Source organism: Centropristis striata, chromosome 9, assembly GCF_030273125.1.
Source record: "Centropristis striata isolate RG_2023a ecotype Rhode Island chromosome 9, C.striata_1.0, whole genome shotgun sequence".
NCBI classification, from domain to species: Eukaryota; Metazoa; Chordata; class Actinopteri; order Perciformes; family Serranidae; genus Centropristis; species Centropristis striata.
This window is the reverse complement of record NC_081525.1, coordinates 13631252-13658451: the sequence shown is the minus strand read 5'-3', so window position 1 is coordinate 13658451 and position 27200 is coordinate 13631252. Positions and strand designations below refer to the sequence as shown.

Sequence of the window (27200 nt, the reverse complement as noted above, 5' to 3'; positions counted from 1 at the left end):
CCAGTTGGGAGTAGACCGGGCTAAACCCAAACATTCATATCTTTCTAAGAAACAGGTAGACTAAAGCATGAGCGGTCCCTGCTACAAGGCAACCCAGATAGCTCAAAGTGCACTTTCTTGAAGCTACAGTTTAAGATGTGAGTTTCAAGAAATGGATCAACATAGACTTATTTGCTGGCTTGTTGAGAATTACATGATAAGATTGAAACTACTCCTATTGTATGCTAAATATGAAGCTACAGCCAGCAGTGTGTTAGCACAAATAATTGTAATGGGGAAACAGCTAGCCTGCATTAAACAGCAACATATAACATGTTAATTGGTGAGCTTGAGAGGTGGTGATAAGGCTAGCTACCTGTTTGACCTCCATCCTGTCAGTTTTGTGCAGTTTCATATTTGATGGTGTAAATCTTATCTCCCAACAACAAAGCATAGATGTGTATTTTATGTTGAACTATTCCTTAAATAACTAGCATTGTTGAACTATACAACATACAATCAATCAATCAATCAATATCAATAATATTATGTCACATTACAAATCCTCTTTGAAACTACAGACTGGCCAACGAAAATAGTGGAAATTATAGTTTCAAAACATGTTACTGAGCTTCAACCACCAGTAGGTCAAATTTGTTGCAAACCAGTTTCTTCAAATCTGGATTTTGACCTGGTCTCAAAAATATAAGCTCCTCTGTTTAGCAGCTTGATCCCAACATTCTAGCTGTCACAGACAGCTTTCCCTCCTCTTCTTCTTTCAGTCTTGGCCCCTGGAGCTGCTGTATTTGTCCCCATATCAATGTCACAGGAACTTCCTTTTTGAATGTATGGCTTTCCTACAGTTCACCTCTTAATGCTGCTTAGGCTTTCACACATGATGGACAGGTATTGTGTCAGCTTCACCATGGCAATGATTAGTGTTCCTCCAATCAAGGTGAAGGTTGGCCAGAACAGGGAGTGGAAGACAGCGACCCGACTGTAGACCTGTGTCAGGATGGCAGTGTCCATTCTGTCTGTCGGGTCCACAAAACACTGAACTGTGTGCTGAGACTTGAGACGCTCAGAAATGTTCTGAACTATCACATTCGTGGCTGCATAGTCCTTACGGCACTTTGGGATGTAGAAGCACTGAAGAATAAAGAAAGAACATTAAGGTCATTTGTGTTAAGGTTGCGGACATGTTTTGACCTTCCACAGTCCTAACCTCAGGGTTGCTCTCCTGCGTCTCCTCGTTGTGCAACAGTCGTACCACCTTTCCTGAGGAGTTGAGGCTCACGTAGACCTGGAGACAGGGGTAACGGGAGCTCTTCCAGCACTCCGCTCCACAACTGTATGAACAGTTTACATTACTTACAACGGTGGAGTTCACGATAGCGCAGCTGGCCTCGTCAGACCACACACTGTGGAGAAAGAGCAAATATTTTCCAGTGCAAACACACTTTTAATGATTTTTTATGCTTAGTTAGTTTTTAATTAATACTATCACTATAAAGGCATGCAAAAAAGAACATGCGATTCTGTTTACCAAACTGAAACTAAGTGATTATGTGACGTATTATTACCGGTTAGAGTAAGAACGCAGTATGGTGATTCCCAAGACAAAGTACATCATGACGGAGACCACCACCATGCTGAGGCCCAGCAGTATGGCTCTATCCTCTCCTGCCCTCAGAGCCGTCACCGTCTTCCTCTTGTCCAGGACCTCATATTCACGAATCTTCTGGTAGATAGATCTGAAAAAGGTTAATAAAACATTAAAAATGAACCTCAACTGTTTGAAATGTCTTTGGTAAAAACACTACAGTTGCTTCTAAAGAAGTTCTGGGTTATTACATGACATATTTGGCATCACAGTGTATTAGCTATGGTGATGCCTGCACCGGCTACCTTTGATTTCATTATCTTTCAATACAGGTATGTGTCTACAGGTATCCCTTATAGAACCTTTAGCTCCTTATGAGCTTAAAGTAAGTGCTTAATGAGATTCTCAGATAAAACCTTGCTAGTTGTTCTAAGCTGATCTTTGAAAACTTCTATCTGACTTTTTATGTAATCTATAGCTCATGGTCAAAGTGGATTTAGGGCCTGTCCAGCTCACTTTTATTAGTTAACGGTGCATAAGTAAGGGGCAAGGGACAAAAGGGTTGTATTTGGTCTCTCATTTAATCCTAGGTGTGTTTTGGCCAAAATATGAATCAAACCAGGGTGTACCTGTACCAGGTGCATTGTTAATTAAATGGCAGATTCAGCAAATTGAAGCAAGCATTTTTGCCTCCACCGTCTCCCATTCCTCTGTCCCATGAACAACTCCATTTGACTGCATATAAGCAAAAGCATAAACCCACCTCCATAAGCTCATTTAATATTTCAAATTTTTTTTCAAATCAAAATAGCAGGAAAATACTGACTTTAGACCAGGTTTTTATTGGTCAATGGCCTCATCACAGTATAAAACTCCTTCCTCATACACACTCACTGCCAGATGTGCACTCAGCTGCCCCTGATCGCCAATCAAGCCAGTATAAAGACGCCTGCCTCATACACACTCACTGCCAGATGTCCACTCAACTGCCCTTGATCACCAATCAAGCCAATATCAACACACCCATAGGTGCACAGATGGGTGCAAGTTAATTTGCTTCTTGCACGAAGTGGATGCTGGTCATGAAAATGACAACTTCAGACATATGTGTCTCACTAGAAGGTGCACCACTTCGCATCTGGTATAAATAGGACCCTGAATGTGATCATATGCCTGGGTTTCGGGATAATTATTACGAGTTTAGACAAGTAAATCCTTTGATTTGATTTGTTTCTTCATCATTTAATTTTACATTTGTATATTATATTTAACAAATTCTCTGCATTTGAACTTGATCGTTACAGATCATCGACTTTCTGTCATGTTTGTTGTCCTGCCTCGGTTGTTGAACTAACTGACACTTTCACTGCACACACTACAGCTATCTCTGGAACTTCATTTTCAACTGCTTTCGTCACAACACTAAAACTGATCATTTAGATCCTTCAACTGACAGTTTAAGTGCTTTCAGCCTTTGCACATCAACTGACAGCTCAAATACTCCAACTGACATTTCAACTGTTGTCACTGCTTACATATCGACTGGCATTTCAGCTATTTACACTGCACACACTTCAACTTTAAGTGTCACTTAAAGGTCCACAACCTATATTGTGCAAGCTCATCCAAGAACTAATTCTCTGAAAAGAACAGTGCTTTATAGAGCAAGTAAAATATGGAATGATTTACCACTTGATATCCGTCAAGAAAAAAGCAAAATATCCTTCAAAAAGAAATTAAAGATGTACTTTGTCAGTGGTTAATGTTAGGTGTAGGGCTTATTATATTTTTGGGGGGGTTTATTTAAATTTTTTTTTGTTTATTTTGGTTGAAAGGACGCTACTCTTTATAGAAGCGATGTTTGCCTGGATTCATGATGTCCAGGATTACAATCAATGATACTGGTTAAAGCTGTATTGTTTTGTTTTGTTTTTTTGTGTTTTATTTGTTTTCTGATCAAATGCATTTGACCAATTATTCCTAAACATTTAATCCAAATGGCTATAATTCAATGGTTTGATTCTACAAACTGACTTTTAAATTTGTGCTGCATTTTGTAATGAACTTTTGTGCTGCACTTTTCTAATGTATTTTGGAATGTATTTTTACTGTTAAAGTTGTTGTAGGACTGTTGAGTATTACTTGTTGGAATGTGGACCCCAGGAAGACTAGCGAACTGCCACGGCACAAGCTAATGGGGATCCTTTAAAAACATAAACAAAAACATAAAAACCTAAATCCTCTAATCGTTTACAGTTCAACTGCTTCATCTCTTATTCTTTAAATGATGGTTTCAGTAAACTTTAATGGCAGTCCAACTGCTTCCAATGATTTTCTCTGCCAAGATTAGGTCAACTTCTTTTAGTGCTAAAATACAAACCAGCAACACGACTGGGCTTACACCTGAGATCAAAGTCACCATCCAATCACAATTCAAAAGAAAATTAAACAACTTTAAGTGATTAATTTAACCACAAATACCATTGTCCCTTGAAGACATTTAGGCTTGTTTAAAGATTTGAATATACAATGTCCAGCATATGTATCCTTTTCTAGTTACAACATATTTTTGAATTAACTCTGACACAAATGAAGCAAGGCAAGAGTCAATACCTGCGATCACTTCTTCCATCTGTTTTACTTCCTGCCCACAGAAACATTCTTTCCGAGGAATGTGGGAAATGTAGTCCACCGTTGCTGCCAGAGGTGCTGACCCACCTGCAAAACACATAAGACAATTATAGAAAAACCTGACAGACCCTCAACATTCGCAAAATGACAGGAGGCTAGGGCCCAATAAATAAATTAATATTTAAAGTCAGGCACTCACATGGACTTCAAAAACAGACTTCCAGTGAGCACAACAATCTTGACCAATTTAGTCGTAAAACAACATATAAGGTTAAGATATAAGGTTAATATAAAATAAGGTTAACCCTCTATTGTATGGTGTTGCCCAAAGGCAACATTCCCATTTTTGGCCTGTCAAATTTCTACAATGCATGTTTTTGAGCGATGCAACACTTTAAAAAAGAGGGAAGAGTATAGGGAACCACTAGCAATGCTTTAATTTGTCACATGATCTTCAGGAGGCCATATTGAAACCATTTTATGCAGAGTTTTCCAAAGTTAACAGGTTTGCTATTTTGCGCCACAAAAAAGCTCTCAAAACGTAGGTGAGTAAACCTTCCCTTTCGATAGTTTCATGCAATTTTTTTTTCTAATTAAATAATGGAAAGTTGTTAAAATGCAACTGTCATCCTGAGGCAACAATGTACAATGATGGAAAATAGCTATGTTGCCTCGAGGAAACAATGAACCATTATGGAATCAGCATGGCAGCATGAGATATTGGTAGTGTGTGTTTAGGTATATACATAATGTTCAAAAGCATGTCATTCATCATAAATTTGTTTTGATCTTTAAAATTTAACAAAGATATATTTGATGTTGGTTGCAGTAAAGTCAAGTTTAGGCTGTAACTATATCCTATAGGCCATTGTCTACTAAAATAGATAACTTTGAATGTCTTATTTGCTTTGAATTTCCACACATGGCAACAGGCAACAAACGCCAAAAACTTCTTCAGATTATGTTTATTTAGTCTATTTTAAGACAAAAAACAAAAACACTCCAAACATTTTTTCCTAAATGGCACCATAATGTGTACCATAGAGGGTTCTCTTTGAAATGCATTTCAAAACATTTCTAACAAAACAAAAAAAAATCCTATAAATATCAGTTGAAATAGAGTGCACAGACCGTAGATAGTATCAAAGAGGCAAAACAACCCCAGCTGGCTGTCAAAATCTACATTAATATGTCATCACTGAGTGGACACAGCATGCCACACAATTATTTACAACCCAGGATTACCAGGTCTCTTTCATCAGAGGTTACAGCACTGTCAGCTATGATGTGTATGTCTGTATGTATACAGTATGTACATGTGTTAAGGTCTGCACATGTAGTTTTAGTTCATTCCGTAGCCAGAGGTCTGCAACCTGTTAACTCTGCTTATAATGTTTTCAAATCACATCTTGCAAGTGCCGAATTAAGTTTTCACAGTCTTCAACATGTGTTTATCATCACATGCAGCCACCTCTTTTCATGTATACCGGAGACTTAATTTTTTAGGGATTGTGTGTGATCCAGGGGCTATCTTTCTAATGTCTGATAAAATAACCCTAAAAAAATAATACTGCATATTACTTAATTCAATCAGTGCAGCAGTTTTACACTTAAAAATATTGAGTTGATTCGAAACCTCTCAAATCGGTTAAACAAAACATGAGTAATGAGTAAATTTAATTAATATTTTCATTCAGTACGTCTGAATGAATTGACTTGGCTCAATTACCACATAACTTGAGTAAATGTAACTGAAATATTATGTTAACCATATGGAAAACTGAGTAGAATTCACTAAACAAACTGAGTAAATATAATTGAAAACATTTGTAGGATATAACTGAAAATTTGCTTATGATATTCTTTAAAAAAAATGTGTTGTACTGACTGATTTTACACTTATTGTACACACATTTTTACAAATATTTAAACCAGGTAATCCGTGAGTCAAATATCAATTTATTTTGAAGAAGTAAACTTAATTTATATATGGACATTTTACACAAAGATTCCTGTTGGAGTTCTACTAATGAATTTTGATGTCGTCAACTCAAATACTCATCATGATGATATTCAGCATTTTTATTTAGTATGCAAACCTTTATATTACTGTCACATTTACAGGCTCCTTGAATCATTTCTTAGAGTGTGATGATGTCATCGGGGTTATCTTGTATTTGGTTTGGAGACGTATATTAGATAGATAGATAGATAGATAGATAGATAGATAGATAGATAGATAGATAGATAGATAGATAGATAGATAGATAGATAGATAGATAGATAGATAGATATTTAATAGAAAAGCTGCATTATAAAGCAGGAGCATGGAGTTTGAAAATTATGAGCATTAACCAGACATGGGGAGTCAAATAGTCTAATGCACTATTGGAAATGTAGGATCTATTGTTTTGCGCCTGACCTGTATACTAGGGACTAAAAAGTAGTGATGTCCAAATGAAGCTTCACAAAGCATTAGCTGTATTCGTTGGCCCCAACACATGGGCTCTTGTTTTAGAGCATGGGTCTCAAACTTGCGGCCCGGGGGCCAATTGCGGCCCTTGTGACGATATATTGTGGCCCCCACCTTGATATGAAAGTTTAATGTGAGTTTTATATGAATGGCACTTTACCGTGTTTTGTGTGGAAGGTCCCTTTAATTACTTTTTTTGGTAATTTTTGTGTCTTTTTTTCAAATAATTGTATGTGTTTTTTAATAATTTTGTGTCTTTTTGGTAATTCTGTGTATTTTTTGGTCATTTTTTGCATCTTTTTGAAGTAATGCAGTGTTTTTTCAGTCATTTTGTGTCTTTTTTGGTCATTTTGTGTCTTTTTTAAGTAATTTTGTGGGTTTCTTTGGTGATTTTGTGTCTTTTTTTGTGACATTTTGTGTCTTTTTTTTGGTCATTTTGATACTGCCTCCAGGTAATTTATGTTTGAGGCCCCTGTCTTAGAGAAAAAGGCTCAAGGAATGGCTTTTAGTGTAGTTTCAGCCCTTTGTGGAACAGAGAACACCATCTAATGGTCTCAGAAATTAAAGAAAAAGGTTCATGAAGCTTCATTTGGCCATCACTACTAAGAAGTCTTCATCTATATCTCATTGAGTTAACCATTCTCTTTTCTTTTCTTTTTTTTTTAATGTGTGCCTTGCAGTTCTCCCGACCTGGTGGAAATGCGATATTACCACAACAGTAATACCACAACAGACATATTGAAAGTCGCTTGTTGTTCAGATTCTTAGTCTTTTACATTTGTTCTTTGATTTTATAATCCAGAGCAGTCTTACCTTCTAAATGTCCTCAAAGAAATACAGGCAGTGTGACAGCCTATCAATCTGCCTGAATGTCCTCCTGTTAGTGTGGAAAAAAATGCAACCTAAAATAAGTGTGGGGCTGTCCTGAGAACATGTGTTGGTTTGATTTATGTGTAATGAGTGTGTTGACTGACTGCATACCTACACATGTCTTTGAGTGTTATATTTGTCTAAAGACAGTTATCTTTGTAAACTAATGGAGAAGCACGCTCACACACACACACACACACACACACACAGACAAATGGTATGTGGACATGCTGTCTGAAACACATAACTATCATTCCTTTACAGTTTAAGACCTCTTGCACAAGTGGAAAACACGCTGTCTCGTGAAAGCTGATGTTGTGAAGGTCAGAAAACAGAGGAAGGAAATTCCAACCAAAGCCATAACCTTGGAAATACGACAAAGGAGAACTGAAAGGACAACACATGCAAAAGCAACATGATCTCACAGGAATCTATGAAATAGCCACAAATTTGCTTAACTCAAAATCTGTGGAATAGCCACGGAATAACTCAAATTTCTGTGAAACTGACACGGATTTCGCTACAAATCAAGTTAATGACAGTCATATCCCGTGGCTATTCCAAGATACAAAGTGATTATGTACATTCACTGAGTGAATATTTAGAAAATAAAACATATATTTCTTCCTAGAAATGTGATCAAAATCCATTTTTATGCAGAAACAAAGTCAAAATATTGATTTTTTTCACTAAAAATGAGAGAACTGTCCGCCATGTTTTTTGTTCTGATCGCCGGGACCTTGAAAGTCTCGTGACTTGGAACATACCAATAGGAAAAAATATCCATGGAATAGCCACGGGATATGACTGTCAATAACTTGCATTGTAGCGAAATCCGTGTCAGTTTCACAGAAATTTGAGTTATTCCGTGGCTATTCCACGGATTTTGAGGTAAGCAAATCCGTGGCTATTTCACAGATTCCTGTGAGACCAGGTTCTGCAAAAGGGTGGTGCTGCATTGCTTTGTGTACGTACAGTACCAGTCAAAAGTTTACACACACCTTCTCATTCAAAGGTTTTTCTTTATTTTTAATATATTTTCTACATTGTAAACTACATGCATTTGAGCATGAAATCTTAAAAATGCAGTGTAAAAATGCACAAAATTAATTCTTGCAATTAATGTTGGTTTGCTCTTCTTGCACTGAAAAAAAAAATAAATCACAATTTTTTTTCATACTTAACATAACTTTCAGTGAAGTTTACTGTGAAAAAAAATTACTAATTGTTTTGTTGTGATAGTTGATTGTTCAACTGTAAAATATCTAACTCAGACATATCTTTAACACAGCTCCTACTAAACCAAATTTATGGAATCTTGCCAAAAACATTTCCCTCGTTGACAAATACCAGAATAAAATAACATCTTATTCTCAAGTACCAGCTATTAGAATCAGTTTTGAAAATCTACAATCAGTCAGGCTCTTAAAAAACAGGTTTGCAGTGGTGAAGAAGTGGCAAATCTGCTGTAAATGATCTATTGGAAAGCAAAAGAAATCTTCCTTTGTGGTTATTTTTTATTTGCTTCAAACCTTTTGTATTCCTATTTATACTGTTATACATGCATTTGAGCATGAAATATGTTAAGTTACTGCACTGTAAATATATTTAAAATTGCAGTTTCATCATATCTGTGCAAAGATAAGTGTGCAAAACTGTCATCAAAGCAAAAGGTGGCTACTTCCAAGAATCTAAAATATTAAATATATTCTGGTTTGTTTAACACTTTAAAAAAGATCCTTAATTCCATATGTGTTCTTAAACTAAAAATAAAAAATAACTCTTAAAACAAGATCAATTATCTGACACTTCTTAATCTAAAGTTGTTTTTATCTTGGTAAGAAACAAATAATTGTCAGTGCACTCTGCTCGGACCAGTTCATCGTTGCTTGCAGCTTTAATTGATCTTGTTTTAAGAATTAATTTCTTATTTTAAGCGTTCAACATGCTTATTTCTAGATGTAATAATCTTAATTTAAGAAATCTTGTCAAGTGAAATTATCTGTCCATGCAGCAAGATCATTTCCCTCAGATTTAGTGTTTTTATCTTGTTTTTAGACACACCTTTTTTGCAGTGTGGATAGAGCGCAGGTAACATTTATGGGTTACGCGTTCAGTGTGAACACAGCATGACGGCTCCATAAAGCCGAGAGCAACTAGAGAGTCACCTGAAAATTAATTGGGGGTTTGTTACATCACACATTGTGTTTTGACCCATTATTAGTTTAAAAACATATTATTTGTGCATCTTTAAATCTCTCAAAAACTGAATGATCTGTTTATAATGTTCTGGTTCTGATGTTTTGCTACCATATAATAGGCCTTGGTTGCTTCTTAATTTGGAAAAAGCAAAAAGTCATCAGTGTCTTGTCAGTAAAGCAGCAGCTGCAGCTACATGCAGGACTGATGGAAGTGTGATTCAAAATCATCCAGCTGATGGTGCTGTTGATTATTCTATCAGAGCCAGAGCCAGTGAAACGGTGTGGATCCAACCTTATCGGTTCCTCCATCACCAAACACTTCAACTGTTCTTATTCTCGTTCAGCTCTCATCATATCAGGACAAACATGAATGTGTTTTTTTTCGCCTGCAAGCGAGAGGGTTGTGAGTTTGAATCTGGCGTGTGGTTGTTCTGTTTCAGTGTGGCACAGTCCAAAGACTTAGGTTAGGCGGCTTAGGTTTAATTGGTAACTCTAAATCACGGGTCTCAAACTCAAATTACCTGGGGGCCGCTGGAGGCAGTATCAAAATGACCAAAAAGACACAAAATTACAAAAAAAAGACACAATATGACAGAAAAAAACCTAAATTACTTAAAAGACACAAAATTACCAAAAAAAGACACAAAATTACCAAAAAAAGTAATTAAAGGGACCTTCCACACACGACACAGTAAAGTGCCATTCATATAAAACTCACATTAAACTTTCATATCAAGTTGAGGGCCACAAAATATCGTCATGAGGGCCGCAATTGGCCCGCGGGCCGCGAGTTTGAGACCCATGCTCTAACTTGTCCGTAGGAGTGAATGAGAGCGTGGATGGTTGTCTTTATGTGTCAGCCCTGTGAGCCTCTCGTCCAATGTCAGCTGGGATCGGCTCCAGCACCCCACAACACAGATAAGCGGTTAAGGAAAATGAATGTATGAATGAATGCATTCATACATTCATATGCATAATGCAATGCTGCATTATTGGATTCATATTTTTGGCAGTCTAGAATTCAAGCGTGCAAGCATCAAAATAATAATCACTGACATTGATTAAAGCACTGAAGATGGAAGGACTTTCAACATCCCAATCAATACTAGATGTTCTATCTTTGTTAATTCACTGTCTTAAAACTATCCATGTCCTTGACACATTGACCCTCTTCTTTTCAATAAATCAGCAGCACACTGAGCAGCAAACATTTTCACTGCCATGAAAAGTATTCAGACCAGATAAACTACATGTAATTTGTTCCAGACAGCCTGGGAATAAGTCCGCTGGGGAGTTTAACAAACATCAGAGCAAAACATCAGGAAGCTGTTTCCACCTGGCAACTAAAACAGGAGCATTCAACCTGACAGGACTAAATATTGACTGAGGCACACTTCACTGCACACACAGACACGCTTGCTCTATGAAAGTAATAGGGCCATGAATGATGGCCCACCTGACGGCTGCCTGAGTCAATATTTTCTTATCCTGTAAATGTACGCTGTGTGTGAACACTGGTTCAGCCTTTTAGCGCTGGAGAGCTCTTAGCTGCAGCTTAGCGACAGCTTGACTTCATTGAAGTCTACAGTGGTGATAAGATGCTCAGTGGTGGGAAATGTCAACACAGATGGTGAAGAATCAAAATTTAGGATTAAAATCTCAACTCTCAACTCAATTTTATTTGTAAAGCACTTTAAAAACAACCACAGCCGCAACAAAGTGCTGTACATAAACAAGCAAATAAGAACAATAACATAAAAACTATAAACTAAAACTAAAACTAAAAGACACAAAATGACCAAAAAACAAAATTACTTAAAAATAGAAACAAAATGACCAAAAAAAGACACAAAATGACCAAAAAAAGACACAGATTTACCAAAAAATAAAAAATAAAATAAATTACTTAAGGAACAAAATGAAAGACACACAAAATTATTTAAAATAAAAAATTACTAAAAAAGACACAAAATTACAAAAAAGTAATTAAAGGGACCTTCCACACACAACACAGTAAAGTGCCATTCATATAAAACTCACATTAAACTTTCATATCAAGGTGGGGGCCACAAAATATCGTCACGAGGGCCACAATTGGCCCGCGGGCCGCAAGTTTGAGACCCATGATCTAAACCCTCTCTTGAACCAGTGGTTCCCAACTGAGGGGTTGAGGCTCCCCGGTGGGTCACAAGATGTCTCAGAGCAGCCACACAGCCCACCTGATCAGCACAGCTCAGGCACAGCTAAAGATTTGGGGTCTCGCCTATTTTTCCTTGTGACGTGTGCAGGTTTCAGCAAAGCCGCAGACTGCACAGTGAAACTGCTTCAGATGATCCAGAACGCGGCGGTGCACCTGGTCTACAACCAGCCAAAAAGGCCACATGTCACACCGCTGCTCATCGAGCTCCACTGGCTACCTGTTGCAGCCCGCATCAAATTCAAATCTCTAAAGCTCGCCTACAAAGTTGTCTCCGGTTCTGCACCTAAACGCCCTGATTCAAGCATATGCTACGTCACGACTAGGGTAGCCATTTCCTTCACATCAAAAAAGGAGGACACTTTGTATACACGGAAGCAGATATTTGTTTGGTATGATCCGGTTTTAAGCAGAGTTGTACTCTGATTAGCTCGATGCTAGTCAGTGCTAGCATGTCTCTGATAGCTGCTTTGCCTTTGCTGCTCACATCTACATCACTTCCACATAATGTACAAAAAAAAATGAAACTCATCCCTCTTACTTTTTGTATCAAACCTGTGTTATCTTGCCCATTTCGGGTTAAAGGAGGTCTTTAGCTTTGGCATTTTCAGACTTTCAGTCGCTGAGAGCTTGATTGACAGCCTGGTGGTAGCAACTGGTGTTGTAGCAAATCAACACATGGCTCATTTGAATATTCAAATGAGCCATGTGTTGATTTGCCACAACACGAAAATGTAACCAATGAAATTACTTATTTTGACACAGCTTTTTTGGCACACATTTTTAGCCAATAAGTATTAAACTAACAAGGTAACGTGTCAAAAGGCGGACCTTTTTTGTTATTTTCTGAAAAGGAGGACAAATGAGTGTCCGGATTAAGGCTGCGCCTGCAGCCGGACAGGGCATTTAAAAGCCGGACTGTCCGGCCTAAAGCCGGATGAATGGCCACCCTAGTCACGACCGCTGCGCTCTTCCAAAGAACGGCGCCTGGCTCTGCCACCCGTTCGTCCAAGGCAATCCAGACTCTTTGCGTTTGTTGTTCCCCATGGGAGGAACGCACTACCAGTTCCTACCAGAGCAGGGGCGTCCCTCTCTAAAAAACTTTAAAAACCTCCTGAAGACCCAGCTCTTCAGAGAGTTCCTTCTCTCCCAGCACCACACGACAATTCTCCTCCTTAAAGAATCCTCACTAGCACTTATTGCTGCACTAACGCCTCTTATCACATTTATTGCACTATACCTTGATTGTTTCCCTTCTTCTGTAAGTCGCTTTGGATAAAAGCGTCTGCTAAATTAAATCAACTTTATTTATAGAGCCCTTTAAAACAGCGTTAGCTGATACAAAGTGCTGTCCATGGCAGGACAGACAAACAATAAAAACAGAACAAATAAAAACAACTAAAACAAAGCGAGTCTCATGCTGGGTAAAAACCAGTAAATAAAAGTGGGATTTAAAATTAATCTCAATTTTAAATTTAATCTTAATTTTAAAAACCACAAAGAACAGATAAAAGCAAATAAAACAGAGCAAAGGCTCGTTTTGAGTTAAAGCCAGTGAATAAAAATGGGTTTAAAGATTTCTTTTAAAAGCAGACAGTGAGGAGGCCTGCCTGATGTGCAAAGGTAAAATGTTCCAAAGGCTGGGAGCAAAGGTAAATTATGTTTTAACTGTCATATTGACATGCTGTCAGCAACAGCACAACTATATACACTCACGGGCCACTTTATTATGTTACCTGTTCAACTCCTTGTTAACACAAATATCTAATCAGCCAATCACATGGCAGCAGCTCAATGCATTTTGGCATGTGGACATGATGAAGATGAGCTGCTGAAGTTCAAAATGAGCATCAGAATGGGGAAGAAAGGTGATTTAAGTGACTTTGAACGTGGCATGGTTGTTGGTCTGAGTGTCTCACAAACTACTGATCTAACAACCATCTCTAGGGTTTACAGAGAACAACAAGAGAAAATATCCAGAGAGCCTTGATGCTTGTTGATGCCAGAGGTCAGAGGAGAATTGCCAGACCGGTTCAACAGTAACTCTGATAACCACTGGTTATAACCAAGGTCTGCAGAAGAGCAGCTCTGAATGCACAACACGTCCAGACCACCACTTTATTAGGCACACTTTGCTAGCTAATGAAGTGGCTGGTGAGTGTATATTTGTATATAAACTAGACTAAGCAATGTTGATGATCTATTTCTAGCTTGAAAACTGGAAGCTCTGTCAAGTGTTAATAAGAGACAGCTGGGGAACAGAGTTGTTAGAATCTCCCAATTAAACGTAAAGAACCTCACACCATTGCTAAAAGCCTACTAGCTTAAAGCTCTTAACTGAGACTTCCAAAGCTGTTGAGTAACTCTTCTTGTCTGCCTGTGCAGCTATGCTAACAGAAGCTACAGTACAAAGCTCCCAGTATTAAGAGGTTTAAAAAAAAAATGAACAAAAATTGAAATTACTTTTGTCAGGATGTTTTGACGACACAAGATTCAAACCAAAAACCTGAATGATTTAATCAGACCTGCACTGTAAAAAAAAAAATTTATTGTGAAAAACTGCTAAAACATGAAAGTAAAAGACCGTAAAATGATAAATGGGTTAATTCAGTTTCAGAAATAATGAAACACCGTAAATGTATATATCAGCCAAAACAGTATTTTTTACAGTTTAAAAAAAAATACATTACTCCACTGTAATTTACACTGGCACCATGTTTGTAACAAAAATATACTGTTATATATATATATATATATATATATATAAACAAAACATCCCTGTCATTTTTGCATTTTTCTCACTGTTAAATGTACAGTGAGTAACACAAATATACTGTAATATTTAATGGTAAAATATTTAATTTATGCAGCTTTTTTAAAGTATTTTCTTGTCAATTATATGGCAGAACAGCATTTCTTTTGACGGAAAAACTTTTTTATTTTTTTTACGGTAAAATATGGAATAAAATGGCAATCTTAACCCTTTGTTTGGCGAAATACCGTATTTGGTAACTTCAGTGGATATCAAAATGGGGTCCCCATGTCTCTATGTGAGGTCGTAGAACCAAATATTTCAAGAAAAAAGTTGCTAATTTACTAGATTAAAGTGGCAAATCTACAAGAAAAAAGTTGCAGATTTAAGAGATTTAAAGTGGCAAATCTGCACGAAAAACGTCGCAGATTTACAAGAAAAAGGTGGGGGAAAAAGCAACATTTTTCTCACAGATTCACCACTTTAAATCTTGTAAATGTGCACATTTTTTTCTCGTAGATTTGCCACTTTGCCACTAGATTTGCCACATCTCGTAAACTTTTCCCTCAAAATATTACCCCCCTCCTCCAGGTCTGTATGGTTTTTTTACACAGTCCACACTCCGTATGTAATATCCTTTGCAAGTATTTTAACCCTCTGGAGTCCATCTATTTATTGAAAATACACATGTTTTATTTACAGTAATAACTTAATTTATATATGATATGTAGACAAGCTGAGAAAGCCAGTTGAAAGTGCATCATAGGAGCTTTCACAGTGTGTCATTTATGTTTCTAGACCATTTTTAAAATGTGAATTTTCCTTCTACAATGAAAACTACTATTATTTTTTAATTTACATGCAAATAGACTGTTTTGTAGTTTTATTATTTATTTTTTCAGCTGTTTTTGTGTGTATAAATGGTTTTTAAAAATGGCACATTTCCATAGACACCTATGTCTTTTATTTGTATTTTCAGTATTTTCGGCAGCTTTATACTTTAATTAAAATAAAATGAAAAATCTGACTGATAGCCAAGTTTATGTGGAGAAAAAGGAGCCATGCATGTGATGTAAGGACAGACTGAAAGATGCTAAACACAGACAGAAATTAATGCATAGGAAGTTGACAAATTTGAACCAAAATCTCCTGGACTTCAGAGGTTTAATGAGTGCCCTATTAAGGTTTAAACATGAAATCAACAGTGCTAGTATCCTTTTACCATAATATTAGAAAAAGTTTCACCGTATTTATTACGGTAAAGTTCTGGCAACCACAGCCGCCAGTTTTTTACCGTAAAAACACAAGTTTTTTTTACAGTGTGTATCAACCCAAACACATGCAGATCCCAGTACCAACAGACATATTTAACCACTGCACCACATATAGGACTTCTAAAAATGATACAGTGATGATAAATGAAGCTCACCTGATTTCTGAAGGTGGTGTTGGACAAAAGTCAAGGTTCAAACTGTTGGAGCAGTTGTCTCCTAACATGGCACATTGCACTTTACAACACCTCCACCCATGGGCTGGTGTTTACCTTTATCCAAACTACTGCGTTTATTAAAGTAACCAAAGTAACTATATTTGCTAATGGGTTCTGCAGAACTAAACAGAAAGCAAAAAAGCGGTAGCAGTCAGTAATCATCCATCGTCTGGAGCCATTGTCTAAATAATAAGCCACGAGTCTGAGGTGAGAGAAGTCTCGTGGCTCTGTTTCTGACTGAGGTGTGAGGTGCAGTGTTGCTGACTTTAGGTCAGCCTCTTCAGCCTCTTCAGCATCTGTCAGCGTGGATGTGGGGGGAGGCTGGACTGTGTGGATGTGGGTTGTGCTTGTTCAGGGAGGAGAGAGACTTGAACATAAAAATAGATCTACACAAAGTCAGGAATCTATCTTATGAACCCATTTAGGCCTAAAACGCCTGGTAAAAATGCCTGGAATTTTTTTTTTAAAATAACCCCCTAAAACCTTAAGTTTTTTTTTAGTAATTTTATGTCTTTCTTGGTAATTCTGTGACATTTTTTTGTAATTTTGTGTCTTTTTTTGTTGTATTTTTGTGTCTTTTTTTTGGTAATTCTCAGGTAATTCTGTGTGTTTTTTAAAATAATTTTGTGTCTTTTTTTGGTAATTCTGTGTCTTTTTTTGGTAATTTTGTGTCTTTTTTATTAACCCATTTAGGCCTGAAACGCCTGAAAAAATGCCTGTAAAACCTATGGGCAATTTTAAAATAATAATAATAATAATAATAATAATAATAATAGTAATTTTTGGGTAATTCTGTGACTTTTTTGTAATTTTATGTCTTTTTTGTTGTTGTAATTTCGTGTCTTTTTTTGGTAATTTGATGTCTTATTTTGGTAATTGTGTGTCTTTTTTTGGTAATTCTGTATGTTTTTTTAAAATAATTTTGTGTCTTTTGTTGATAATTCTGTCTTTTTTCGTAGTTTTGTGTCTTTTTTTTTTTTTAAACCCATTTAGGCCTAAAACTCCTGGAAAAAATGCCTGTAAAACCTCTGGGTGATTTTAAAATTACGCCCTATAACCTGAAGTTCTTTTTGGTAATTTTATGTCTTTTTTTGGTAATTCTGTGACTTTTTTTTTGTAATTTTGTGTCTTATTTTGGTAATTGTGTGTCTTTTTTTGGTAATTCTGTGACTTTTTTTTGTAATTTTGTGTCTTATTTTGGTGATTTTGTGTCTTTTTTTTGGTAATTCTGTGTGTTTTTTTTAAATAATTTTGTAATTTGTTTGATAATTCTTATTCTTATTCTTATTCTTATTCTTATTCTTATTCTTATTTTGAAGTACCGTCTTTATTTTTGAAATACAAAGCCATTATTTTAAATTCAGTCTTTATTTTGAAATACAAAGTCTTAATTTGGAAATACTAAGTATTTTTTATTAACATACTAAGCCATTATTTTGAAATACAAAGTCTTTATTTTGAAATACTAAGCCATTATTTTGAAATTCAGTCTTTATTTTGAAATACAAAATCTTTATATTGAAATACTAAGCCATTATTTTGAAATACAGTCTTTATTTTGAAATACAAAGTCTTTATTTTGACATACTAAGTCTTTATGTTCATACAGAGTATCTGAATGTTGATAGGTGATTATTTCAGAGCTCTTATGTCTTCTTGTGGTCAAAGATAGTGTCTCCTTTTCAAATCCAGTACCTGTGATTTGTACAACTGCACGCTGACAACTAATATTATATAAAAAGGTAGTACTGTGAGTAAAATGAATGTCATCATAGTCTTCTGTTACTTTTTCAGCAGATGGGCAAGAATTCAGATTGCATTAGCAGCCATTATGTCATGTCTGGCTCCTGTGGTCGCAGCAGTCTGAGACACACCGCCTTTGACCTTTTAATGGATGATGATCTGAAATAATAGCACTGTCTCCCTCTCCCCTATTACATTCTATCAATTCTAATTTTCTATGTTGATCTGTTGTGTATGAAAACATCTACTGCAAGTCTATCCATCCTGGGAGGGGGATCCCTCCTCTGTTGCTCTCACTGAGGTTTCTTCTGTTTTTTCTCTGTTAAGGGTTTTTTGAGGAGTTTTTCCTTGTATGCTGTGAGGGTCAAAGGTCAGAGGGCGTCATACCCTGTACAGACTGTAAAACCCTTCAAGGTAAATCTGTGATTTGTGTTTCTGGGTTCTATAAATAAAATTAAATTGAGTTGAATGTGTGTATGTGAAGGTGGTGTCTTCAATGGATAAAAACAGAAGCATGACATGTGATGTAATTTGTGTAAGAAGGTAAAAAAGAAATGGATAAAAAGTGATTATTTACTTTGAAATGAAGAGTGCCATCGTTATACACAGTAAAAAACAACAACAACTGATGTAATAAATATGGTGCAACTTTTTCGATTATTACGGTAAAATGATATTAGCATTGTTGATTTCACATGTAAGATTGCCATTTTATTCTATATTTTACTGTAAAAAATGAAAATTAAACCACAATTAACAGAGGATTGAGTCTGAAAACAAAATGATTCCAACTTTATCGGCAACCTTCTATAACGTTTCTGCATAAAGAGTACTTTTACTTTTGATACTTTAAGTACATTTTATTGTTGATACTTTTGTAATTTTACTTAAGTAAGTTTTGAATGCAGGACTTTTACTTGTAGTGGAGTAATTATGCAGTGTGGTATTAGCACTCTTTCTTACACTGTAAAAAAAAACCCTGTTGTTTTTACGTTAAAAAAATGGCAGCTGTGGTTGCCAGAACTTTACCGTAACAAATATGGTGCAGCTTTTTCTAATATTACGGTAAAATGATATTAGCACTGTTGATTTCATATGTAAGACTGCCATTTTATTCCATATTTTACTGTAAAAAATAAAAGGTTTTCCATCAAAAGAAACGCTGTTCTGCCATATGATTGACAAGAAAATACTTTATAAATGCTGCATAAATTAAAGATTTTACAATTAAATATTAGAGTATATTTTTATTAGAGATATGGTGTTTAGTACATTTAACAGTAAGAAAAAGTAGTTTTACAAAAAATAAATGCATACATTTTAAGTCATGGCTTGTATTACAGTATATTTTTGTTACAAACACAGTGCAAGAGTATTTTACAGTGGAGTTATGTATTTTTTTTAAACTGTAAAAAAATACTGTTTTGGCTGATAAATACATTTACAGTGTTTCACTGTTAATTAAACTGAATTAACCCATTTATCATTTGAAGGTCTTTTACTGTCATGGTTTAGCAGTTTTTCACCGTAAAATCTACATTAATTGTTTACAGTGTAGGCTGTAACACTAAAGTCTAAATATGTTTTATAAAAAGCCTATAAGATTAATTTAAATGTCTCGTATGTGGACACATATACTCAGAGCTATTTATTCACGTTTCTTCCAACTGTTAAAAAGGTCATGGGCAGCATGTCTTGTGCTGTGAAAACCACAAGAGGAATGTTCTCTGATGTGACCATACATCCTATACCAGACGCACATACTGTCCCCTAATGTATCCTGAGACATCAACACCACCACGTACATTAACACACACACACACACACACACACACACACACACACACACACACATTCTTGTACTTCCATCTCTTTGTGAGGACCCTCATTGGAATAGTGAATTCCCTTGCAAGGTTATAATAGTTTGGGATTTTTCATTAGTTTTAGTTTTAATTGGGTTGTGAATTTTTGTTTTCAAATTCAGTTAGTTTTAATTAGTTTTTAGAGTGAGTTTGCTTGTTTTAGTTAAGTTTATATTTTTTTTTAAATGCTTTAGTTTTAATGTTATAGTTTCAGTTTTTTTGTAACAAGGTATTATTTTGGGTGGGAGATTAAAAGAGGTCACAGTAAATTTTATTCATCTTCAATATGTATGAAAAAAGTTTAAAAGTTTTATTTCAGTTAATGAAAATGTTTTTTCAATTCTAGTTTTCGTTATTTCGTTTTGTTTTCGTTAACTATAATAACCTTGTTCCCTAACTCCTTACCTTCACCATCACAACTAAATGCCCAACCCCAACCCTAACATAAACCTAATTGTAACCTTTAACCCTTAAAACAAAGTCTGAAATCTCAAAAAAAGCCTTTAAAGAAGTGAGGACTGGCTGAAATGTCCTTGCAAAAATGTCCCCACTCTGTTGGTTAACCCTCTGGATTCCATGAAGGCGATCTAAAGTTTTGGCTTTTCCACAAGTTTCCATGTCCATTTTAGTGCAACTTTTGTTTTTACATGTGTTTTTTGTGTATTTTTTTGTGTGCATTTTTCTGTTTGTTGTCATTTTTTGTGTATTTTTTGTGTTTTTATGTGTTTTTTTATGTATGTTTTTTGTTATTTTATATATGTTTCATGTTTTTTTTGTGTGTTTTTGTGTGTTCAAAATGTTGATCCAAAATGACAAAATAATAATCAGGCGAGGTTGTGTTGAAAAAAAATGATACCAACATTTTTTAAGTGGTTTATACAGGCAGAATGACAAATAGTCAAAACCCATCAAAATAGCCCCAAACTCCAAAGGGTTAATAAAGTGGGTTAAAGTGAAATAAATAAATAATTGTCAGATCATGCTGAAGTTGTGCTGAGAAAATACCAAATACCAAACATGAGTATAGTAAACATTATGTGGTATATCAGACCCCAGAGGGTTAAAAACGTGTTCCGGTCCTCACTATGTAGGAAGTACAAGAACACACACACACACACACACACACACACACACACACACATGCTAGTTTCATATCGAGCAGCTCGTAAGCTAAAGCACTTGTCGCTCTTCGACACATAAAACTTGCGGCTTTCCTGGAAGGCGGGTTGGTCAGGTGGCATGGTGACGGCACAGGTGCTGACGCTCTCTGTGACAGGGTTACACTCACACTCACACACACTCACACACACACACACACACATGGTGTGTCCCAGCAGTGATGTCATGCTTCTCTTTCTGGAAGGTAATCCGGGTGGCATGTGTTTCAGTGTGTACAGCCTGCAGTTGTCTTCTGCCACCTGACTGTGTCAGTGAGAGTCTCACACAGCTGTTCAGCCTTGTTTAGAATCAAAGCGCTATAATGCAGCTTATAAAATAAAGCTGCCGTAAAATGAACTCACTGTAAAGGCCCAGACACATCAAAGGACTTGCAGCAACCAAGGCTGTAGGAGCCAATATTATGTTAACCCTCTGGGGTCTGATATACCACATAATATTCACTATACTCATGTTTGGTATTTGGTATTTTCTTAGCACAACTTCAGCATGATCTAACAATTATTTATTTCACTTTCACCCACTTTATTAACCCTTTGGTGTTTGGAGTTTGGGGCTATTTTGATGGGTCTTGACTATTTTTCATTCTGCCTGTATAAATCATTTTAAAAATGTTGGTATCATTTTTTTCAACACAACCTTGCCTGATTATTATTTTGTCATTTTGGCTTACTGGATTAACATTAAACAGAAAAACGCAAAAAAACAAAACAAAAAAAAACACAAAAAACATGTAAAAACACACAAACACACAAAACTTTTACCTTTGCTGAAAAAGAGTTGATGAGCTAAATTGGACATGGAAAAATGCATAAAAACACAAAAAATTACAACAAACAGAAAAACACAAAAAAATACACAAAAACACACAAAAAACACATGTAAAAACACAAAAAAAACTGCAAAAAACACACACAAAAACCCCCCACATAAAAACCCACAAATTTTTTTTTTTACCTTTGCTGAAAAAGAGTTGATGCACTAAATTGGACATGGAAACTTCTGGAAAAGCCAAAACTTTAGAGAAAAGCCAACAAAATTATTCCAACTTTATGGGCGATTGTGTATAAAACAATCTGAGTGGTGCCTTTCTGCATAAAGAGTACTTTTGCTTTTGATACTTTAAGTACATTTTATTGTTGATACTTTTGTACTTTTAGTTAACTCCATGGAGTTTTGGGCTATTCTGTCTATTTTTTAATCCTTTTCATCCTGCCTGTATACACCACTTAAAAAAGGTTTAAATGCCACATTGATATATTTTTTTCAGCACAACTTCACCTATATGACCTGATAATAATTGATTTTTTATTCTGACTTACTGGATCAACATTTTGAACCAAAAAGAAACAAAGAAAAAACAACATAAATGTGATCGTGTGATTGTGTGTGATCCTGTCATCCAACTCTGGTTTTCATTCTAGTGGGACTCTATTTTATTTGTGTCTTGTGTGTTTACCCTAACAATTTTGGTAATTTTGTGTCTTTTTTGGTCATTTTGTGTCCTTTTCTGTCTTTTGTTGCGTCTTTTTTAGTTATTTTGTGTCTTTTTTGGGTAATTTTGTGTCTTCTTCTGTGGTTTTTTTGGGTCATTCTGTCTTCTCATTTTGTCTCTTTTTTAGTCCTAAACGTTGCAAATGTGAACAAAGGTTGCAAATATAACATATAAGAGGGTTCCATCCAGTTCTATCATTTTATACAAAATATATTTGAGCTTGTCTCCAGTTGTACTTGGTATATCATCATCAAACTGAAACTGGCCTCATGGAGTTTACAGCCAGAACTTTAGAGGTAAATTTACAGTAGGGCTCCACGCTGCTTTATTTTCTAGTCTGGATGTGATGAAGAAGTCTGGATTTGGAGCTTTTGGAGAAGTTTATTCCTTCACCTGAAAGACATCTCTCTTCTCAGTGGCACAGGTATCTTGTGGTAAAAGTACAGCCGCATTGGTAAATTGCCAAACTTTGTTTCCTGACCTCTGAGATGGGATTGAATTAGGGGAGAACAAGACAGTGTGATATGTTGTAGATAGGATTACGGCGGGCCTGTCCCAGACATATTTTGTTGTGAGTGTCAGAATGAGTGCTAATGGCAGAGAGCTGCTGTTAATGGTTCAGACCAGACTCTGTGGCTCCCCATAGTGAGGTACCATTAATGGAATGATCCAGACTGCTGGGAAGTCATTTTAGAACATGTAATTAAATTATCAGCTGAGTTACAGTTTACAGTAGCTTGGTGGTTAAATTTAGAGAGAGTATTTTTGAGACTGTACACTGCAAAAAAGGTGTGTCTAAAAACGAGATAAAAACACTAAATCTGAGGGAAAAATCTGGGTCATACAAAGCTGCTTGCCCAAAGGACCTATGATGTTGTTTTTGGGAGGAGGAAAGGCTATTCAAAAGCCACAAATGTGTGTATATGTGTGCGGGGGTGTGTGTTTAGGTGCACAATTGTTACTCATTAGTTTGGATTGGAGAAAGAAACCAAATTTTAAATGTAATCTTGCAAATGACAAATACATAAAATAGATACAAGTTATGTATAGGAATATTTTACATGTTACTTTCAGTACTATACTTTACATGTAAACAAAATCAATATATAACATTTCTTCTAAATTTTACATGCCAAAAATAGCTGCTAAACTGCAAAAAGGTGTGTCTAAAAAAAAGATAAAAACACTAAATCTGAGGGAAATGATCTTGCTGCATGGACAGATAATTTCATTGGACAAGATTTCTTAAATTAAGATTGTTAAATCTAGAAATAAGCATGTTGTACGCTTTAAATAAGAAATCAACTCTTAAAAAGACTCCATAGAGTTAAGATAATGGCCTATGTCAAGTGTGTGACTTAAGCGGATTTATTATGCCTAAGTCAAAATAAAATGTGATTTAGGCAATTTTTTGAACATGCCTTTGTGACTTAAGCAAGATATGGTAACACTTTATTTTGAAGGTGTCTACATAAGAGTGACATGAGCGTGTCATAAACATGACATGGGATGTGTCATGAACATTAATGACACTTTGAAGTAACATTAATGCTCATGATACTTGTCATGTCATGTTTCTGACAGGCTTGTGTGACTCTTATGTAGACACCTTCAAAATAAAGTGTTACCATATCTTGCTTAAGTCACAAAGGCATGTTCAAAAAAATGCCTAAGTAATTTATTTCTCTTAAGTTACATAATTTACACACAGTGTTATTACTACGCCAATAGCCATCCTCTGTTACATCCTTTCTGAGTGAAATGACCAATAAATGTCATATGATACACTTTTGGTGAAGTTTTTTGTGTTTCCTGCAAAACTTGAAAAAATGAGTTAGGCGATTATTTTAACAGGGTGACGATAATAAACGTAGGTAAGTCTTTTCCTAAACCTAGTGGTAAAAATGGTAAATGGACTGCACTTATTTAGCACTTTTATCCAAAGCGCTTTACACCGTTCACACACACATTCATACTGGTGGCAGAGGATACCCTAAACGGTGCCACCTGCCACCATTGGGAATTCATTCTCACACCGATGAACGCAGCATCAGGAGCAATTTAGGGTTCAGTATCTTGCTCAAGGATACTTCAACATGTAGGCGCCATGGTCAGGGATCGAACCACCAACCGTCCCTTCAGTGGGTGACCACTCTACCAACTGAGCCACAGACGAAAGTTTGTGTACCTAAATTCTGACAATCTGCAAATGCATTTAAAGGTGCAATTTGTAAGATGTGACCATATTTTTAGTTTAACTCATGGAGTCTTGGGCTATTTTGTCCATTTTTGAATCCTTTTCATGTCTTTTCGTGTCTTTGTAAGTCAATTTGTGTCTTTTTTGGTAATTTTGTGTCTGTTGTTGTGTCTTTTTTTAGTTATTGTGTGTATTTTTTTGTCATTTTTTGTCTTTTTTGATCATTTGTGTCTTTTTGTGTCTTTTTTGTCTTTTTGGTCACTTTCTGTCTGTTGTTGTGTCTTTTTTCAGTTATTTTGTGTCTTTTTTTGGTCATTTTGTCTCTTTTTTTAGTCATTTTGAGTCTTTTTTTGTTCAGCTTTGATTTTACGTATGTGATGAAGAAGCCATGCTTTGGCGCTTTTGGAGACTCCGTAGGGTTAAAGCATTCTTAAAAAGAGCTATAACTATTAGCAGAATGTGAAGTGACATTGTTGATGTCATGTCAAAGATGTCTGTATTGTCTTATGTACTGTCTTGCAGAGATATCTACTGAAATTAGCATGCTAACCAGTTAGCCATGGCCCATCAAACAAAACTGAAATTGTGAGCTTCAAACCAAAACAATGAGCTGAAAAATGTTGACACAAAAAGTGAAACTTGAGTGATCAGTCAGTTTGTCACAACTAGTGACTGGTACTACCAATTTTGTAATTTGATCCATTGTCTAAAAAAATAGCTCTCAATATTGACAAAATATCCAATATGAAAATCTTGATAGTATCAGAGTCAAGGTTATAATAGTTTTGGATTTTTCATTGGTTTTAGTTTTAATTTCGTCGTCAATTTTTTTCATTCAGTTAGTTTTAATTCGTTTTTAATGTGAGTTTGTTAGTTTTAATTCGTTTTTTTTTTTTTTTTGGAAAATGCTTAGTTTTACTTTCGTTTTTATTAGTTTTAGTGTTAGTTTTAGTTTTTTTGTAATGGGGTATTTGTTGGGTGCGCGATTCAATAAGGTCACAATAAATGTTGCCTTTATTTCCTTTATCTTATCCATCTTAGCCCCAATAAGTTTATTAAGTCATTAAACCAAATAGATGAAATAGGTTTCATATGAACCAAAAAGGTTTACGTATGAAAAAAGTTGACAAAGACGAAAACTAAGGACATTTTCACTATAATTTTAGTTAGTTTTGGAACCACAAAATACAGTTTCAGTTAGTTATCGTTTTTTAAAAACTCTCCTTTTTATTTTTATTTCAGTTAATCCGTTAGTTTTCATTAACTATAATAACCTTGATCAGAGTCAAATAAAGCTTTTTCTGAGTACACCAGTATGCTGTGAGTTAGGTTATTGCAGATGTTGTGCAGAAACTTTGTCGCAATGAAGCCAAAGATCAGATGTCAGAAGTGACAGCCAGCATAGGACACATTGCATAGATTTTGCTTTCATTTGAGTGACTGACAAAAGCAGAAATTACACAGCCGAGCTTCACCTAGTGCACTGCAAAAAAAAGCCAACTTGTACTTTTTGCCTAAAACAGTGATTTGCCTAAAACAGTGATTGTTAAAACTTGGAAATAAATTATTGACATTTAGGGCAATAATGTAAGTTAGCACAACAAAGGAAGCCAGTTGTCTGCTCAAAAACAAGTTTGTGAGTTGTTGTTACTTATATATTTAAGTTGGGGTTCAAAACAAGGGACAATAGTTCTGATAACTCTTATTTCTTTGTTGTGAAATGCGGGAAATCTGTGAAATTAGGTCATTAGCGAAAGCTAGCGGCTAACTAATGCTAGCGGCTAACTGATGCTAGCGGCGCTGCTTGTTACAGCTACAAGAGTAGCCATTAGCGTATCAATGCTAACTCAAAATTGTGGTCGCAACATTAGCTGACATTTCATAGGAACGTTAGTGCCAATTCAGCACATTGCAGAAGTTAGCAGAAGTAAGGATTAAAAGTTATTACAATGTAAAATTATAAGTTAAAAAATCTGAATTCAGAGTTGAGCAAACTCAAAAACAAAACTTAAAATATTTAGTTTAATTGTCCAACTTTAAATTGTATCGAAGTTTGTTGCCTTGAAATTTTGACTTCACCCAACTTTTCTTTTTTTTGCAGTGTGGTGGAACGACAGTAGTCTAGCGCCTCGTAAACCCTCCAAACTGTTGGCCAGTGTAATCAAACACCTCCACGAACAACAAAATCATCAGAGGACTTCTCAATTCTCAAGCAAAGATTCCCCCCTTTTCATATTTGGTCAAACTGTTAAAGCTTACCTTCAAATGCTCCTGAAGTCAAAAGTTTCCTGGCTGCAGGTGTTCATTTTGTATTTTAATCCCATGGCATGCTAAGAAGTGTCCTCTAAACTGAGCCAACATGTATTATTGTGTCTATGAGGGACGGAGCAGCCCTCAGCATGCCTCCCATACTGCAGACAGAGGGACAACCATAATAACAACACTGCCCCTCGCTGCTCATATTAATAATCAGTGTGTGATGACGATGATGTGAGAGGGACAGAAACTGGGGAAGTGACCAGGAGGAGATGA

At 35.8% G+C, this 27200-nt stretch overlaps 1 protein-coding gene across 1 annotated transcript; it reads right to left on the bottom strand.

Moving 5' to 3' along the window:
• Window positions 1-501: 501 nt before the first annotated feature.
• On the bottom strand, window positions 502-27200 carry si:ch211-247n2.1 (calcium-activated potassium channel subunit beta-2). Its single transcript, XM_059340340.1, has 5 exons — window positions 26928-27200; window positions 4196-4300; window positions 1563-1733; window positions 1205-1400; window positions 502-1128 (listed from the first exon to the last, which is right to left on the bottom strand). The coding sequence occupies exons 2-5, from the start codon at window positions 4240-4242 to the stop codon at window positions 844-846; spliced, it is 699 nt and encodes a 232-aa protein (XP_059196323.1). The 5' UTR covers window positions 4243-4300; window positions 26928-27200; the 3' UTR covers window positions 502-843.

Coding starts and splice junctions, on each gene's coding strand:
- si:ch211-247n2.1 (XM_059340340.1), bottom strand. CDS start 4,242: ATGTTTCTGTGGGCAGGAAGTAAAACAGATGGAAGAAGTGATCGCAG. Junction 1,734..4,195: donor GATGGAAGAAGTGATCGCAG/GTATTGACTCTT, acceptor AACCTTTTTCAG/ATCTATCTACCAGAAGATTC. Junction 1,129..1,204: donor CGCAGGAGAGCAACCCTGAG/GTTAGGACTGTG, acceptor TTTATTCTTCAG/TGCTTCTACATCCCAAAGTG.